The sequence below is a fragment of the Microcaecilia unicolor genome, chromosome 10, assembly GCF_901765095.1.
Source record: "Microcaecilia unicolor chromosome 10, aMicUni1.1, whole genome shotgun sequence".
Taxonomy (NCBI): domain Eukaryota; kingdom Metazoa; phylum Chordata; class Amphibia; order Gymnophiona; family Siphonopidae; genus Microcaecilia; species Microcaecilia unicolor.
The window spans coordinates 219,035,763-219,054,846 of NC_044040.1; the positions used below are offsets into that span (position 1 = coordinate 219,035,763).

Consider the following 19,084-nt stretch of genomic DNA (forward strand, 5'->3'; position numbering starts at 1 on the left):
GAGTGGAGAGGTACTGAGGAGCTGCAGAGTGAATGCACTTATCGGTCAATAAGAGGAGTTTGAACTGAATGTGGAAACGGATAAGGAGTCAATGAAGTGACTTGAGGGCTAATATGAGCATAACGACCCTGGCGGAATATTAGTCGTGCAGCAGAATTTTGAACAGATTGAAGAGGAGAGAGATGGCTCAGTGGGAGACCTGTGAGAAGCAAGTTGCAGTAGTCTAAGCGGGAAGTGATAAGAGTGTGGATGCGGCTTTTGGCTGCATACTCAGAAAGGGCGAATTTTGGTGATGTTATAGAGGAAGAAACGACAGGTTTTAGCATTCTGTTGAATATGTGAAGCGAAGAAGAGGGAGGAGTCGAAGATGACCCCAAGGTTATGTGCTGCTCACTCCTTCCCGCTACCTCTCCCAGGGAAATCACTGCCCTGCTCCTCCACCCCCTTCCACAGCGAGCTCACCTCTCCTAAAGATTTCTCCTTTATGTTCTTCAGCATCAGGATTTTTTTGAAGGCCATGGTCAGAACAGCACCACGAAGTCTGGCCCCAGTACGATAATTCAAAGCCCAAGTGAGAGCCAGTGACCAGGAACGAATCACCTCCGTCACAAACAGACCAAACACCAGGAGCAAGCTGTACCGCAGGTTGGACTCACTCTGCTGTGTGTATTCCAAGAGGCTCTTCACAACAAACGCCTACAGGAAGAAAAGCTGCAAGCGTGAGGACCTCCACTGGACTCAGAAACGCTTCCAACGCCTTTATGTTAAGTTAGGACCAAATCAAATTTAGCTTAAACACACCAATAAGATACAGATGTAATCATAATTTATACTTTCTCTAGAAGCTGGATTTGCATTCAAGCAGCTCTACTATAACATCTTTTAGAACTGGTCAAGGCAATGGAAATTTAGCAGAAAGTCATCTTGACATGGGACCTCTCGGTATTTACATACCAAGCTTCTGAGCTGCCAGGTCTTCTAACTTAACATAAACTGGAAAGTCAGTTGGCTGAAAGCAACAGATCATCATGTCAAATTATTTAAAAGAAAAAAAAAAAAAAACAAGAATTATTCTGTATTCATAGAACTAAGCACAATAAACAACATTCTACTGTGAGCTTACATCCATTGTTTGCTTTCAACGTGCTTTATTTGAGAAAAAGGAACGACTGTACCTACAGTTGTAACGGGGGAGAGTGAGAAGGACATTTTGCAAAACTTTCCTGAAAATAAACATCAGCAGTTTAATCAAACAGAACAATGACAGTGAAACACCAACCAATAAAAACAGTTAGTTACAGCCCAAAAAAAGCAAGCACTCCCCCTCCCCCAACCCCATCCCCCCCTTCCCTTCCCCCCTTCCCCCCAAAGAAATAATTACCTCAGGGTATCACATTTCAAACAGCATTTGCAGAACCTGAGCGGACAGCCCCCAATAATCACCACCGCGACTCTCACCTGTGTAGGCCAGCGGGCATAGTACAACCACACAATTGAATTCATTAGCAGTATTAAAATACTATTAACTGGGGAACAATATACTTTTATTAAAGAGAAAAAAAGGTATCATGTTAGGAACAAACACTTGTACAACAGAATACCAGTGCAATAAACAAACAGTTTTTCACATACAAAGTGAATGGCTATGAATGGTGCCCTATTACTACAGCTTTAAGCACACACAGAAAACTTTACTGAACAGCTGTAAAACTGCCTTGCTCTTATGGAAACTTTTGTTCAAATATATAATGCTGCTCTTTGCCAGAGTTGTGCAACTATCAATTCTCCAAAAATTTCCCAGACGTAAGCTCTCAGACTCTCCATCAGCTTGGTGCCTTTTGGTCCTTCGGTATGCAGCAGAATGCCAAAACAGAACTAAAGAAAAAATGCTGGCAACGGCAAAAGACTGCTTCGTGAAATCAAGTCTTTGAAGTCTGTGCGCATCTTAAACCAGTTTGCAGGTCTTAGGAAAACGGGGCATATTAATTGAAAATTAGTGTGAGCATCCAGTCTAGCTCTGATTGGTAGATGAATTTTCTGCCCAAGATGCCTTAAATCCAGGAGTGATACGAAATCTCAGTACTACAAAGCATTTCCCAAGCTTTTACATTTTCTTAGCACACAAAGTTGTGTATCAGAGCTCTGCAATGCATTGTGGATACATTCTCATCAGTCCTGGCAGAGTAATAAACACAGTTGGTGCAAAGATTCACAGACCATCCAAGCGCTTTAGGCTTCTCTTGCCTTATTTTCTATCCATTGGCCCAATCAGAACCATGGCCAGTTAGTATGGAGTTAAACATGAGAAAACTTAAAACGTGACACGACAGCAAGAGTCACGGAATACCTACTGCTCTCCTGCAGTAGCAACAAGTATTGCCCGACCATCACAGTACACACTGCTCAACACAAGAGAGCAGGAATTTAAGAGAAGTCTGAAGGGGCACTATATTGAACAGGAACTTTTCGATCTTTCTTGTGTATATTTCAGTACTGTTTTTGATGTACCAGCCTCTCCCGGCGTTGTTTATGAGAATATGTTAACACAGAAAACAAACCTACTCTTAAAATAGCAAAACCTTTTAAAAAAGCAAAAAAAAAAAAAAAATAAGAAGGGAAAAGATTAAAGAACTTGGAAAAGAAAAATAAACTACCACCAGTTGCACAATGAAAAAAAGTTTATATCAAATATTACTTTTTTTTTTTTTTTAATAAAAGCTTCTCTTAATAATAGGAAAAGAAAAACATGAAAGCTGAGCTGATTTTCATGAAGGTTTTCAGAGGGGCCTCTGGGCAGATGAAAGCATTCCCATGGAATAAATGTCACCTTACCTTGGGCGTGAGGATTGTAGGCTTTCTGCACAGCTGGACTGGCTCAGTCTGATCGCAGAACACAGCCACCCTGAAATTTCTAAAGAACAGCTCCTGTCATTGCTTCCACTACAGAGGATGAGCCCCTGCCCATGCTGGCCCAAGAACTGGCAAAGCTCGCCCCCCAACCGCTATCAAAAAAACAAATATTTGAAGAGAAGTACTTTCAACATTTGCAAAAAAATTTCCCAGCAATTATGTCAGTACTAGCATACAGTCAGGGCAATAAGCTTCCACACCCTCTTCCTACCCCAACAGGGCTACTCTTAAAAACAGGCAGAGCTAGCTAGCTACAGCTACCTAAATCTTGGAATTAAAGCCCTACATCATTTCAAAGAGAAAATAGATTTAAAAAGTCAGAGGATACAGAATATGTAAACCATGTGGGAATTTTATAGGTAAAATCTGGGTAAATTAAAGTCATCTTTAAAATGCATTAAAAAAAATAAAACATTTTACTTGCCCAATTAATAACTCAGCAGGATGTAAGCTAATGAAGGTTCCTCCTTCCCCACCCCTTCCATCACATACAGCTAGAAGACACAAATACAAGCAAAAGTTATTGAAAAAGTCAATAATGTACACGAGCCCTGAAAACAGATCAGTGCTGCATGAAATAAATATTCCTGGGAATGCCTGCCACTCGCGCTACGAGCAGGGATCTGCCTTTACCGTTTTCATTTGACTAACACAGGCATATTATGTAGCAGAGCCTTCTAGGGATACTGCCAAATTACAATTATTTCTATTACTTCCTAAAAAGTAATTCTTTTCTATTTGATTTTGGCACTTGTTTTTAAGATCTGAGACTGCCACAGTTTGCCCTGTTCTCCTTACGAAGTTTATGAACTCATGTTTCATAATGTAGGAGAGTTAGGACTACAAATTGCAAACATTTAGACTGGATCCTCTGGAATAATTCTGTTTCACCAGACTCAGGCCCACCAGAAAGAATTACTGCTGCTGCCACTCATTTTGGGGGGGGGGGGGGGGGAAGACTCCTCCCAGCAAGCTCAGATCTGCTGAAATAGTAGCTCCTTCTTTACAGCTGCACCAACAAGGGAGGCTATTTTTAGGCAGCAGAGCAACTTCCTTCCCTGAAAGATGAACATCATCTGCATAACTGCTTGGGCCATAGCCATTCCCCAATTAGTCATTCTGTTAACGCCTTCCTCTCATCAAGGCAAACCCAGAGACAAGTGGCCAAAGCCCTGCCGTTTCATACCACTGGATGTGAGTATTTTCATTTCCATTTCTATACATGTTAAACACACAGCCTACTACTTCTGTGGCTACAATAACGTTTTAATAAGCAAAGCTGAAATGTTAGAAGTATGGCATCTGCTCTGAAAACAGGATCTCACTGCTCATCTAATCACCAAGAAGACCTGTCAACTATTCTCTAATAGCTTGGGCAAAGGGTCACTTTACATCACTAGATCTGGCATTTCAAAACCCTCAAATAAAGGTTTGAGTACTCCATTACATCAACAAAAGTTGCTGTCTGCCTAATTTATTCAGGTCCACACAGTGAGCTCCGAGGGCTCATGTCACTGCCCCAGCCTTTCCTCCTCTGCTGCCACCAGGGAATTGGGCAGAATCAGCCCCTGCTGTGAGCACTGGGGGAATAAAGCCGCACACCCCTGTAGTGTAGCAATGACAGAAGCTCTTCTTGGTGAAGCTGGCGTGGTTAAAGCTTTAAGCAGGTTAATAAACAGGTGTCATAAATGCAGCATTTAGTAAAACCAAAAGATACTTCCACGGCATCAATAAATGCTAACACTCAAATATCACTAACTTTAATTAGCAAAAGGATGAACTTCAAAAATATTAAAACAGAAATGGCCCAAAAATGAAAACCTTATTTTGTTCTAAATCCTAACAGCACAGCACCGATACATACTTACCCAGCAAAGACCCTTCCAGCTTAGGAGCTTACTGAAATTTTGTACTACAAGTAGCAAACTGTTCGTACACCTCAAAACAGACTTACAAGAGAACAAAATTTTAGTGAGCAGATTACTCAGTTATTGATCTGCACAGCACAAGCAACAAAGAGATGGAAAAGTGAAGTGGCAAAAGTGGAAGGTTCTGCCCCTGAATCTACCCACTACTCAGGGGCTTTACACAGCTATCAGAGGGATCTAACCAGTTTGGAAGAACGCCAGCTCTAAGGGTTTCTCTGACTTGCCTCAAGTGAGATCCTGGCACAATCCCTTCCTTACATCAGCTATAATTCTTGACTAAACCTAAGAATACCCTCTGGCTTCTAACAACTAACCACAATTTGCTTCCTCAGTAAGATCGCAAAACAATTTCTTCTCTACCTCAAATCCCAAAACAGCCTCCCTTTCTAAATGAAGCATCCATCGAAACTTCATACTAAAGTGGTAAAAGGCTACAAAAGACTCTTTATAGTCTGAAAAGCTCTTCAGGAATCTATACCTGCTAGGAAACCACAAAGCAGTGAAGCTGTCCACCAGCTATTCTGACCCCTGTCCATTCTCAGCAGGCTGAACTTCCTCATCCGGCCGCACAAAGCGATATCTATATGAAGGCAAACCCTGCAATGGGATGGACAGATGTTCAAGCTGGCCATGGAATGAACACCTCTGTGGTCAAAACAGGATGGATGTTACTTACTGGTCCAATGAAGCCCGCCAGTTGGGTCAACATCAAGCACGAGATAGAGATGAGGAGTCTGGTGCGGCAGAACTTCCACACCACTCCACAGAGCGAGGCTTCCTCAATGGTGCATGCCTTCAGCTCTTCCATCCACAGCTTCTCTAACCTAGGCAAGAACACATGTTGGGTTGGTCCTAGCAAGAGAAATCTTCATACAGTGCTGTCTCTCTGTATCAGTCAATTTCAACAAATGGGAAGGCCAGATACAAATCACAATAAAGATGCTCAAATGTACACAGAAAACAGCTTCATCTACTGGCTTACGTTAATCTATAGTTAAACACTTATATTCTGCCAATCTCAAGTATCGTTATTATAAAATGTATAATAGCATATACAACACCACAATGTCCAAAATATACACTACAATGAAAACAATTCAAAACCATTACACAAATCATTTAAATAAAACTTAAAATATCATCCAGATACCATTAAGAGACAAATAGCCACGTAATAACTGTTGATAATTTTCACATCCTTTTGAAAAAGGAAAAAGCTTTTAAGTATAAATTGAGCAGGACAAGAAAAGCAGTCTAAGGGTGCGATTGCAAGCAGGATTTTCCCTCTGATGAAGAAATTAAAAAAAAAATAATAATAAGTTAAGGGTTTCATACCTTCTGCTATTAACTTCTGAAGACTCGTGCTTGGACAGGGGCCACACATCCTCCTGGAAGAGCTCCCCCTTCTTGTAGGCTTTATGTGCCAGAGCAGTGAGCCAGGAAAACGTCATAAATGAGAAGAGACCTGCGTTGTCTACAGGATGCTGATGCCTACCAACGACAGAAATTTTTTTACCATCACAAAAATAAATAAATAAAAGCGCACGATCAGCAATAACTAGAAAAGGAAGACTACTGCAGAGCAATAAAGACGCTGCAGATCCTTATGCCTCCATCACACAACCCCAAAATATTACTAGCTCTAATGATTCAAAGCAAAATCTCAAGCAGCAGGTAAGAAATTGGGCCATCAGCTGTGATATAGCAGGGGTTCTCAACCCAGTCCTCGGGACACACCCAACCAGTCAGGTTTTCAGGGTACCTACAATGAATATGCATGGGAAATCCGCATACAAAACTATCTCATGCATATTCATTGTGGGTACCCTGAAAATCTGAATGGCTAGGTGGATCCAGAGGACTGGGTTGAGAACCACCGGTCTATAGGGATAGGTATCTACAAGATTTTTGTGTTTGTTTAGTTTTTTGTTTTCAAAATGACATCAAGAGAACGCAGTATGGTAAAATTATGTCTTACCTGATAATCTTCTTTCCTTTAGTCGCAGCAGATGAATCCAGGAACTGGTGGGTTGTATCCGCCTACCAGCAGGTGGAGATAGAGAACACTGAAAGCAGTGACACTGGACGCCCAGCTCCCTTTCTCCTCAGTATAGGTCGTATCCCAAAGCAGAGAAAAGGAGACAGAAAAAGAACACTCTCCTCACAACAAAATGGCAACAGGCCAAACATAAAAACTTGAAACTGTATTAAAGTACAACTCCAGGAACTCAAAGGAGTCGAACGAACGGCTGAAATTCACAGTCTTCTATCAAATTCTTCTTCGTTCTTGTTTACATGTCAGCAAATGCCAACAATTACGGCGCGGTATCAGGAAACAGGGAGGGATCCAGGATTCATCTGCTGCGACTAAAGGAAAGACCTTCCTTAGCATCAGATGAATCCAGGAACTGGTGAGATGTACCAAAGCAATCCCTAAACAGGGTGGGAAGACGCCACTCCCTGAGAGAGCATTGCCGTTCCAAAACGAGCATTCTTCCTCACCTCTGCATCAAACCTATAGTGCTTAACAAACAAATGGCACGAAGTCCAAGTAGCTGCACGACAAATCTCCTCCAAGGAAAGAACTGCGGTCTCTGCCCGAGAAGCAGCCTGCACCCGAGTCGAATGAGCTCGCAAACCCTCTGGAGGACAGGAACCCTTCAGCAGAAACCCAGAAGATATGGCTTCTTTAAGCCAATGAGCAATCGTCACTTTGGAAGCTGCATAACCCCGTCTGGGACCAGAAAAGAGAACAGATGATCTGAGCACCGGAATTCATTAGTCCAGTGCAGATACTGGACTAATGAACAACGAACATCTAAAAGATGCAGTCAAGCAAAGTGGTCAGGAAAATCCGCTCTTTGAAAGGAAGGGAGAAAAAGAGGCAGATTTAAGTGAAAGGCTGACACTGCCTTAGGCAAAAAGGAAGGAACCGTTCTCAAGGTGACGCCAGATTCAGAGAACTGCAGTAAGGGCTCTCAACATGACAGAACCTGCAATTCCAAAACACTACTTGCCGAGGAAATAGCCACCAGCAACACCGTCTTCAAAGTGAGATCTTTCACCACAGCGGAATGCAATGGCTCAAAAGTAGGGCCCTGAAGTGCACTAAGGACCAAATTTAACTTCCAAGATGGACAAGGATGCCGAAAAGGAGGACGAAGGTGAAGAGAACCTTTCAAAAAACGCACCACGTCTGAATGAGCTGCAAGAGAAACACCAGCTAGGCGCCCCCGGAAACAGGCCAGAGCTGCAACCTGCACCCAAAGAGCGTTATAAGCCAGCCCCTTTTGAAGACCATCCTGCAGAAAGGCTAAAATCTGAGAAACAGAAGCCTTAAAGGGAGACCAAGCACAGTCGGCACACCATGTCTCAAACGTGCACCACACTCAGGCATAAGCCGTAGTTGTGAAACATTTGCAAGCATGTAGCAACATAGCAATCACCGAATCATCATAACCTTTCTTCCTCAATTTCACCTTCTATTTAGCATTTCTATAGCGCTACAAGGCGTACGCACCGCTGCACAAACACAGAAGAAAGACAGTCCCTGCTCAAAGAGCTTACAATCTAATAGACAAAAAATAAAGTAAGCAAATCAAATCAATTAATGTGTACAGGAAGGAGGAGAGGAGGGTAGGTGAAGGCGAGTGGTTACGAGTCAAAAGCAATGTTAAAGAGGTGGGCTTTCAGTCTAGATTTAAAGGTGGCCAAGGATGGGGCAAGACGTAGGGGCTCAGGAAGTTTATTCCAGGCGTAGGGTGCAGCGAGACAGAAGGCGCGAAGTCTGGAGTTGGCAGTAGTGGAGAAGGGAACAGATAAGAAGGATTTATCCATGGAGCGGAGTGCACGGGAAGGGATGTAGGGAAGGACGAGTGTGGAGAGATACTGGGGAGCAGCAGAGTGAGTACATTTATAGGTTAGTAGAAGTTTGAACAGGATGCGAAAATGGATAGGGAGCCAGTGAAGGGTCTTGAGGAGAGGGGTAGTATGAGTAAAGCGACCCTGGCGGAAGATGAGATGGGCAGCAGAGTTTTGAACCGACTGGAGAGGGGAAAGGTGACTAAGTGGGAGGCCAGCAAGAAGCAGATTGCAGTAGTCTAAACGAGAGGTGACAAGGGTGTGGATGAGGGTTTTGGTAGAGTGCTCGGAAAGAAAGGGGCGGATTTTACGGATGTTGTAAAGAAAGAAACAACAGGTCTTGGCGGTCTGCTGGATATGAGCAGAGAAGGAGAGAGAAGAGTCAAAGATAACCCCAAGGTTTCGAGCTGAGGAGACAGGGAGAATGAGAGAGCCATCAACAGAAATAGAAAACGGGGGGAGTGGGGAGGTGGGTTTGGGGGGAAAAATGAGAAGCTCGGTTTTGGTCATGTTTAATTTCAGGTGGCGTTGAGACATCCAGACAGCAATGTCGGACAAGCACGCTGAAACTGTGGTTTGGATGCAAGGTGAGATATCAGGGGTAGAAAGGTAGATTTGGGGGGAGTCAGCATAGAGATGGTAGGAAAAGCCATGGGATGAGATTAATGAACCAAGGGAAGAAGTGTAGATAGAAAAGAGGAGGGGACCTCCATCTGAACTGGACCTTGATGACATAACCCCAGAAAAAAAGGAAGCCACGGCGGGGACTCTACAAGGCGCATTAGATCCACATACCAAGGCCGACGAGGCCAGTCTGGGGCTACCAACACCATGAGACCCCAATGAAGCCTGACTCGATGTAGCAGTCATCTGATTAGCGGCCAAGAAGGGAAGACATAGAGCAGACCGAATCTCAGCGAAGGCTGCAAGAGAGCGTCTAGATATGCAGAATCTGACTCCAGCCTTCTGCTGAAGAACTTGGACACTTTTGCATTCCGTTTATTCGCCATGAGATCCATCACCGGAGTGCCCCACCGCTGACAGATTAGACGGAAGGCCTCCGTCACCAGCTCCCACTCTGCCAGAAGATGACAAATATAAGCCACTGAGAGACAGATGATGATTTTCCACCCAAAGAAGCAGGTCAGATGCCTCCGAGGCCAAAGCTACACTCTGAGTGCCTCCCTGGTGATTTATGTAAGCTACCGCCGAAGTGTTGTGTGACAGGACTCAAACCGCTTGACCCTCCAGAAGATCTTGGAACATCCTGAGAGCTAGATTGATTGCTCTCAATTCCATTCGGCTGATGGACCATGTCACCTCCGAGACCACTGTCCCTGAGCCAGCCAACGAAGTCAATGTGCTCCCCAACCCAAGAGACTGGCATCTGTAACCACATCTCCTTTATCATTTTCGTCGCCCTTCTGTGCACCTTTTTTAATTCCACTATATCTTTTTTGAGACGCAGTGACCAGAACTGAACACAATATTCAAGGTGCAGTCGCACCATGGAGCAATACAAAGGCATTATAACGTCCTCATTTTTGCTTTCCTTTCCGAATAATACCTAACATTCTAGTTGCTTTCTTAGCCGCCGCAGCACACTGAGCAGAAGGTTTCAACGTTTGATCAACGATAACACCTAGATACCTCTCTTGTTCAGTGACGCTCAATATGGAACCTTGCATTACGCAGTTATAATTCAGATTCCTCTTTCCCATATGCATCACTTTTCACTTGCTCACATTAAATGTCATTTGCCATTTAGATGCCCAGTCTCCCAGTCTCGTAAGGTCCTCTTGTAATTTTTCACAATCCTCTTGCGATTTGACTTTGAATAACTGTGTCATCAGCAAATTTAATTACCTCAATAGTTACTCCCATCTCTAGGTCATTTATAAATGTTAAAAAGCAGTGGTCCCAGCACCAGGATGGCGTTTTTGAACAGCATCCACGCCTGATGTAAATTTTTGACCCTTGCAGCTGCTCCTCTAAGTTTTTTTTCACCGTTCCTCTCATTTTATCATAGTCTCCTTTTTTAAAGTTAAACGCTAATGTACTGGATTTCCTGTGTACACTTACTCCAAAGCTAATATCAAGTCTGATCATATTATGATCACTGTTATCAAGTGGCCCCAGCACCATTACCTGCCGCTGCAGATCATGCACTCCACTAAGGACAAGGTCTAGAATTTTTCCTTCTCTTGTTGGCTCCTGTACCAGCTGCTCCATAAAGCAGTCCTTGATTTCATCAAGGAATTTTACCTCCCTAGCATGCCCTGATGTCACATTTACCTAGTCAATATCAGGGTAATTGAAATCACCCATTATTATTGTGTTGCCCAGTTTGTTTGCATCCCTAATTTCTGATAACATTTCTACATCCATCTGTTCATTCTGGCCAGGAGGACGGTAGTACACTCCTATCACTATCCTTTTCCCCTTTACACATAGAATTTCAATCCATAGGGATTCCAAGATGTGTTTTGTTTCCTGCACAATTTTCAATCTATTTGATTCAGGGCCCTTCTTAACATACGCTACCCGCCACCAATTCGATCCACCCTATCACTATGATATAATTTGTACCCCGGTATGACAGTGTCCCACTGGTTATCCTCCTTCCACCAGGTCTCAGAGACGCCTATAATATCTACTCTTTCGTTTAGTGCAATATATTCTAACTCACCCATCTTATTTCTTAGGCTTCTGGCATTCACATATAGACATTTCAAACTATGTTTGTTGTTTCTATTTACATCATGCTCAGTACATGACAGTATTAATTTGCAATCTTTTGTCTAATTTTTATTTAAGGACACCTGATCTACTTTGGTCTCTTTTGCAACCTCATTATCGGGATACCCTTTCTTTCATGTTTTGGTGATATCTTTGAAAGATACCTTATTCCAAACCATGCGCTTTTGAGTGACTGTCGGCCTTTCCCCAGTTTCTAGTTTAAAAGCTGCTCTATCTCCTTTAAATGCCGATGCCAGCAGACTGGTCCCACTCTGGTTAAGGTGGAGCCCATCCTTTCGGAATAGGCTCCCCTTTCCCCAGAATGTTGCCCAGTTCCAAACAAATCTAAAACCCTCCTCCCTGCACCATCATCTCATCCATGCATTGAGACTCCGGAGCTCTGCCTGCCTGTCTCTGATGATTTTAGGTTGGTTCTCCCCAACCCTAGACAGGCTTATTGGGAGATAACAAGAAAAAGAGCCTTTTATTTTATGGCTCCTTCTTATGGAATGGACTTCCTTTAGAAATCTGATGTGAGCAATCTTTGTATTAAGGCTTACTTTGACATCTGAGGATTTACTGGGAAAGGCAGGTGGCCCCTTAGCATTTCAGGGTACAGTGTTAGGTCATAAGTACATAAGTAATGCCATACTGGGAAAAGACCAAGGGTCCATCGAGCCCAACATCTTGTCCACGACAGCAGCCAATCCAGGCCAAGGGCACCTGGCAAGCTTCCCAAACATACAAACATTCTATACATGTTATTCCTGGAATTTTGGATTTTTCCAAGTCCGTTTAGTAGCGGTTTATGGACTTGTCCTTTAGGAAACCGTCCAACCCCTTTTTAAACTCTGCTAAGCTAACCGCCTTCACCACATTTTCCGGCAATGAATTCCAGAGTTTAATTACACGTTGGGTGAAGAAAAATTTTCTCCGATTTGTTTTAAATTTACTACACTGTAGTTTCATCGCATGCCCCCTAGTCCTAGTATTTTTGGAAAGCATGAACAGACGCTTCACATCCACCTGTTCCACTCCACTCATTATTTTATATACCTCTATCATGTCTCCCCTCAGCCGTCTCTTCTCCAAGCTGAATAGCCCTAGCCTCCTTAGTCTTTCTTCATAGGGAAGTCGTCCCATCCCCGCTATCATTTTAGTCGCCCTTCGCTGCACCTTTTCCAATTCTACTATATCTTTCTTGAGATGCGGCGACCAGAATTGAACACAATACTCAAGGTGCGGTCGCACCATGGAGCGATACAAAGGCATTATAACATCCTCACACCTGTTTTCCATACTTTTCCTAATAATACCCAACATTCTATTCGCTTTCCTAGCCGCAGCAGCACACTGAGCAGAAGGTTTCAGTGTGTTATCGACGACGACACCCAGATCCCTTTCTTGGTCCGTAACTCCTAACGTGGAACCTTGCATGACGTAGCTATAATTCGGGTTCTTTTTTCCCCACACAGGTCTTTGTGTGAATGTCCGTGATATGATTGTGTTCCTTTTCTTTAACTGTCTGCTTTTAATTATGACTGTACATCGCTTTGATTTACTTGTTAAAAATAAAAAGCAATTAAGAAAGTTTAATAAAGTATATTATATCCCCTCTCAGCTGTTTCTTTTCAAGCTGAAGAGCTGTAACCTCTTCAGCGTTTCCTCATAAGAGTGGACTTCTATCCCCTTTATCATTCTGGTCATCCTTATTTGAACTTTTTCTAATTCTGCTATATCTTGTCTGAGATACGGTGATCAGAACTGCACACAATACGCAAGGTGAGGTTGCAGATAATGACCTGCACAGTCCACTCAGTCTGCCCAGTAAGACAAACTCATAGCATATGATGCAATATCACATATATTCTTGCTCTTGACCAGTCTTTGTCATTTTCATGGCACAGACCTTAGAAGTCTTCCCAGCACTGGCCTTTATTTCCCCAATTACTGGAGTTATCATCTAAGCACCGCTAAGATTTGTTTCAATTCAAGGTCTCTTTCCATACATGAATCCTCCGTGTTTATCCCAAGTATTTTTGAATTTTGTTACCGTTTTCATCTCCACCACCTCCCATGGGAGTGTAGTCCAGGCATCTACCATTGTCTGTGAAAAAGTAATTCCCGTCATTACTCTTAAGTCGACCTCCACTACAACCTCAAGTCATGTTCTTATGGGGGGGAGGGGTTGTATCAATAAATTTTATTATAAGAAAACAAGTATATACACACCCCATCCAACCCCAACAAAATACACTGAAATATCAAACTCCCCCACCCCCTGCACAAGAAACTCCACACTTGTGACTCTGCAGTGCCCCCAGCATCTCAAGCAGAAGTTCACTCCTCTTCATCCGATCATAATTTATCCGATTGAATTTCGACTATGCTATTTTCTATGACATCTCCACCTTACCTACTATCAGTAATATTTTTATACTTATATTAACTTGTCTGAATTTCAATCATACTACTTTCCATGTAACACTAACTGCTATCTCCTAATCTATTATCTACTAATAACAACAGATTGTAAGCCACACTGAGCCTGCAAAGAGGTGGGAAAATGTGGGATACAAATGCAATAAATAAATAAATAAATATCCCATGTAAGCGATCAGTGAGTTTTTCCAGGTCTCATAGATAAGCCACTCTCACCAACCAATCCAACTCTGTAGGTTCAGTTGTTTGTTTCTAATGGGCAGCGATCACTCCCTTTGCTGCAGCCAAAGCAAGTCGTTTGAAGCAGACCTGCCATCGAAGACCCGCTGCATTGTCAGACCCAACGAAAAGGCCTGAGGAGTCAGTGGAAACCATTTGCCCAAACTCTTGGTCAGGTTCTGAACCACTCAAGTCCAATAGTATTTAATTGTCCTACATTCCCACCAAATATGAAAGAAAGTGCCTTTAGCAGCTAACCTCCAACATTCATCAGTATTCACATTGGGAAACATTGCCTTCAGTTTCACCAGTGTATAATACCAACCAGTAACCACCTTGTAAGCATTCTCTTTAATCAACACACAGATGGAGGCCTTTTATACCTCTTTAAATACTCTTTCCCTTTCACTCTGGGTAATCGCCATGCCCAAATCAGTCTCTCAATGAGCCATAAACCCAAATTGTTTAGAAGTCCAACCCGTAAAAAAAACCTATATACCATTGAGAGGGGTCTAGGCCACTTTGAAAATTTATAGAGGGCATTGGCTAAGTGTTTGGTGTCATCTGGGTCAGATTTAAGCCAGCCTTGTCCTAGCATATAATGCTTAACCTGTAAATATGAAAAAAAAAAAAAAAAAAAACACCACCTGCATTTAAACCAAAAGTGCTCTTCAAATCCTCAAAGGGAATAAACTCTCCAACTTCCAAAAACAAAGCCCCTTCTCCTCCAACCTCTTAAACACCCCATTTTCTCTCCCCACTTGGAATCTGGGCTCAAATTGAAGCAGAGCCAGAGAAACTCCGATTCTGAATCCCCCACGCTCCCCTGGGATTACTAATACGCCTCATACATGCCGAAGGTACTCAGGACATCCAAAGTAAATAATGAACAGGAAAAAAAGAAAAGTGATCCTGTCCTAGTAACACTCCCCCCTTAGCTGGGGACCCCTCCCAGTCCCATATTTGTCGATTTGGCCCACCCAGTAATACCACAAAATATTCGGCACCGCCTTAATCCCCCCATTGAAAAGCCCTGCCACAACACTTTAGCCAATCTAGGTGATGTACACCCCCCCCCCCCACAAAGATAAACTTAGAAAAATCCCCTTACAGCATCTGTAACATCCTCAGGAACCGCTATAGGAAGCATTTGAAATAAAAAAAAGTGGGGGGAAGTACATTCATTTTTAAGGCAGCAATCCATCCCCACCAAGATAACCAAAGAGGCTGCCATCTTCGCGAGTCCTCTCTAAGGGTCCAAAGCAAAGGATCATAATTAAGGGAATAAAGTTGCTGAAGATCCCTAGGCAACTGAATACCTAATATGAGTTGTCATCCATTTGAAAAGAAAATTACTGTGTAATAAAACCACTTCCTGAGAGTCAAGGGTAATCTCTAAAATCTGTTTTATCTAGGTTCACTTTAAAACCCGCTAGACCCCAAACACCCGTAATTCCTGTAATATAACTGGAAGAGAAAGGTGCGGATGCCTCACATATATCAAAATGCCATCTGCAAATAATGCCAACTTATGATGGTTCTTCTCACCCAGCTGGAAACCCTGAATATTCAGATTAAACTGGATCCGCTTGGCCAAAGGCTCAATGGATAAGGCAAATAAAAGAGGCAAGAGGAACACCCTTGACGGGTCCTTCGCTCTACTGCAAATGGGATAGTATATCCCTTATTAGCTAGCATCCAAGCAATAGGGCTAGAATAAAGACTACAAATCCAAGTATAAAACATCCCCCAAAGCAACCTTTGCCATCACCTACAATCAAACCCCCCAGCGGACCCAGTCAAAAGCCTTCTCCGCATCTAGAGCCAAAAGCAACAGTTTCAAAGTCCTTATGTTCTTAGAAAACCAGCAATACTAATTCACCACAGGATTAAAATAACACCCTCTAGTAATAACAAATGTAAAGCTTAGGGAGGGTTACTAGCTCATGTTCACTGCTCCACGCAGCATCACTCTCCACCCCAATAAAGTCAACTAAGAAGAGGACAAGAATGATTCAAATCTGTAGATGACTGATCAACAAGATACATTACTGGTAGCTTTTAACCTACATAAAAATTCTGACAGAACTGAAATCTTACTTGGAAGTTCTGCGTATGGGCTTCAGCAAGTGGAGACCCTGGTGGTATTTTCCCTTGTGGTTTTCCTCATCTAGTATTCGCAGCTGAGAATGTATAGAAACATCCAAAGGGAGGCCTTCCACTCGGGCTGCAGTTTCAAGTGCATCCTGGCAATCCAAGTGCTTCTACAATAGAAGAAAGCAAAAATGAGCGACAGTGCTCAAACACACATAGGAATACAACATCGACAAATGGATCTCAATGTGCATACATACCCCAATAGACACAGGGCAAAAACTGGCTAGGAAGAGGCAACAGGGTCCTTTTATGCTTATGTTGTGATGCAGTGGTTCTCAAAACTATGGGCAGGATGCTGGGCTTGATGGACCTTGGTCTGCCCCAGTGTGGCAATACTTATGTACCACAATTAGGGACACATCAGTATGGTGGTGGGGGAGGGGGGTGTCGCAGAAACAGGGCTGCACCTCCTCCATTTGGATCTCCACCTGACAAGGAAGGGACCTGCGAGTCAGTGAACCGGGCCCTCACCCCCATGAATACACACAGGTTCTTAGTTGACTGCTGCTGCTGCCTTCATGCTTTAAATAAGTGAGGGAGGAGAAAGTGGATGAGAGGGAAGAGGAATGGGGGTCATTTTGTTTTCTTCATAACTGGCGTTCATTGTAATTTTGACTAGTGGGAATTTTAGGATAGTGGTCCCAAATATTGTGACTCCTTATTTTGATTACTGAAACAGTTTACTTTCTGGGATTTCTAAACAGAGTTTAAAACTGTTACAAATAATCCAGAAAGCAGTTGTGCATTTCACCACATTACACCTACTTGATCGCCTTACACCGGTTACCATATGTTGTAACATTCTGATGTTGGTGTTCAAGGTTTTATATAAGATTTCGGTTGTGGTTTCTTCTAATTTACACTTATACCAACCTTCTCGTATAGGTCATTGCTCACAAATCTTTTGGATGTTCCTTCTTTTTGCGTAATACGGTTAGAATACAGAAGTGGTAGCTCCTAAATTATGGAACAAACTGCTACCTATATACGTTCTTTAAAGAATTTGAAAAAGTTAAAGTTGCCTAAAAGACACTTATTTCAACAGGCATTTGAACAAAGTCCGATTGATTCAATTTAGTGGAATTTATTTTAAATGATTGGAAACTGATAAATGAGTTGGCACTAACTGATGTTTTTCAGTAGACAGTAGGAATGAAGAGACAATTCTTTCCACCTCCCTTATTTGCATTCCCTTTTCTCCAAAGACAAGCAGGCCAGCAATACTCACATGTGGGGGACGTCAATGGACAATAAATGAGAAGTTGAGCAACCCTGAGCTTGGGAGTCAGTGCGTGACTCAGTGGATGGAGAAAGCATTGTTGCTTAACCTGTAACTGATGTTTTTCAGTAGACAGTAGGAATGAAGAGACAATTCTTTCCACCTCCCTTATTTGTATTCCCTTTTCTCCAAGGACAAGCAGGCCAGCAATACTCGCATGTGGGGGACGTCATCCACATTGCCCAGTGTGGAACACTGCAGTAGCGTATATAGCTTTAAGAGCCATGCACCAGTGTGTGAGTGTACTTAAAATCAATTAGGAACAAAAGCAACATGAAACATGCTGTGTACCTACTCCTTTTAATTAATCACAATTCTTCAAAAACAGCATTAAAAAGGAAATAACGAAGTGTTACAGGTTAAGCAACAATGCTTTCTCCATCCACTGAGTCACGCACTGACTCCCAAGCTCAGGGTTGCTCAACTTCTCATTTATTGTCCATTGGTTTATGGTTTATTTAGACTTTCTATACTGCCTATACTGATGTGCAGAGCTGGGTGGTGTGCAATCAAATAATTCAGAAACAGAAAAGGAATTACAATTAAGGACAGAAAACATTCACTCAGGAGGACAGAATTCAGTCAACCTCTAGGCTATTCTTCCCAAGGACCGTCTTCCGTAATCTGGTACAATCATTAGTACTCAGTCATCTAGACTACTGCAACTCACTCTACGCTGGCTGCAAAGAGCAAATACTCAAAAAACTCCAAACAGCCCAGAACACGACAGCCAGACTCATATTCGGAAAATCAAAATACGAAAGTGCAAAACCCCTACGAGAGAAGCTACACTGGCTCCCACTCAAAGAACAAATCACGTTCAAAGTATGTACCCTAGTTCACAAAATCATCCATGGCGATGCTCCAGCCTACATGTCAGACCTGATAGACCTACCACCCAGGAATGCTAAAAAATCATCTCGCACATTCCTTAATCTTCATTTCCCCAATTGCAAAGGTCTAAAATACAAATTAATGCACGCATCAACCTTTTCCTATATGAGCAAGTAAATCTGGAACGCGCTGCCACGCAACCTAAAAGCGATCTATGAACTGACCAACTTCCGCAAACTACTGAAGACCCATCTCTTTGACAAGATATACCACAAAGATCAACACATGTGAAACTCCCCACATATATCCAGAAATGTTTAATAATGCCTTCTGTTATATTACTATCATGTATTCCATTACCATGCAACCCAAAATCCTTCTGTAATACCAAATGTCTATTCTCTTCTTATTTCCACTATCCATGATGTATTGTAAGCCACATTGAGCCTGCAAAGAGGTGGGAAAATGTGGGATACAAATGCAATAAATAAATAAATAAACAAACAATCAAATTCAGCAAGTAACTATCCTATAAGAGATAGGATGCCAGAAACAGAAATGTCACCCACCGCGTAGATCAGGTCTCAAATGCCTAGCCGAAGAGCCAAGTTTTTATTGCTATTATGAACTCCTTTAAAGAAGAAATACTACAGACATTTTAAGATAGTTTACTCCTAGTGACATTGTAAAAGGAGAAGCCACACCACCAGGGAGG

General features: G+C 42.6%; 1 protein-coding gene across 7 annotated transcripts in view; it reads right to left on the minus strand.

Annotated features, from left to right (window-relative positions):
- Nucleotides 1–19,084, minus strand: part of ABCC5 (ATP binding cassette subfamily C member 5) — a 147,951-nt gene that overhangs the window by 87,155 nt on the left and 41,712 nt on the right. For 2 of the 7 annotated variants that reach the window (XM_030215965.1, XM_030215966.1), the window contains exons 3-6: nt 16,200–16,363; nt 6,174–6,329; nt 5,515–5,662; nt 463–696 (exon numbers count right to left, since the gene is read on the minus strand). In XM_030215965.1, the coding sequence (XP_030071825.1) occupies nt 463–696; nt 5,515–5,662; nt 6,174–6,329; nt 16,200–16,363 (702 nt within the window). Of the gene's footprint in view, nt 1–462; nt 697–1,527; nt 5,436–5,514; nt 5,663–6,173; nt 6,330–16,199; nt 16,364–19,084 lie in introns of those variants that run through there. The other 5 variants (XM_030215969.1, XM_030215968.1, XM_030215971.1 and 2 more) reach the window with 5 other exon arrangements.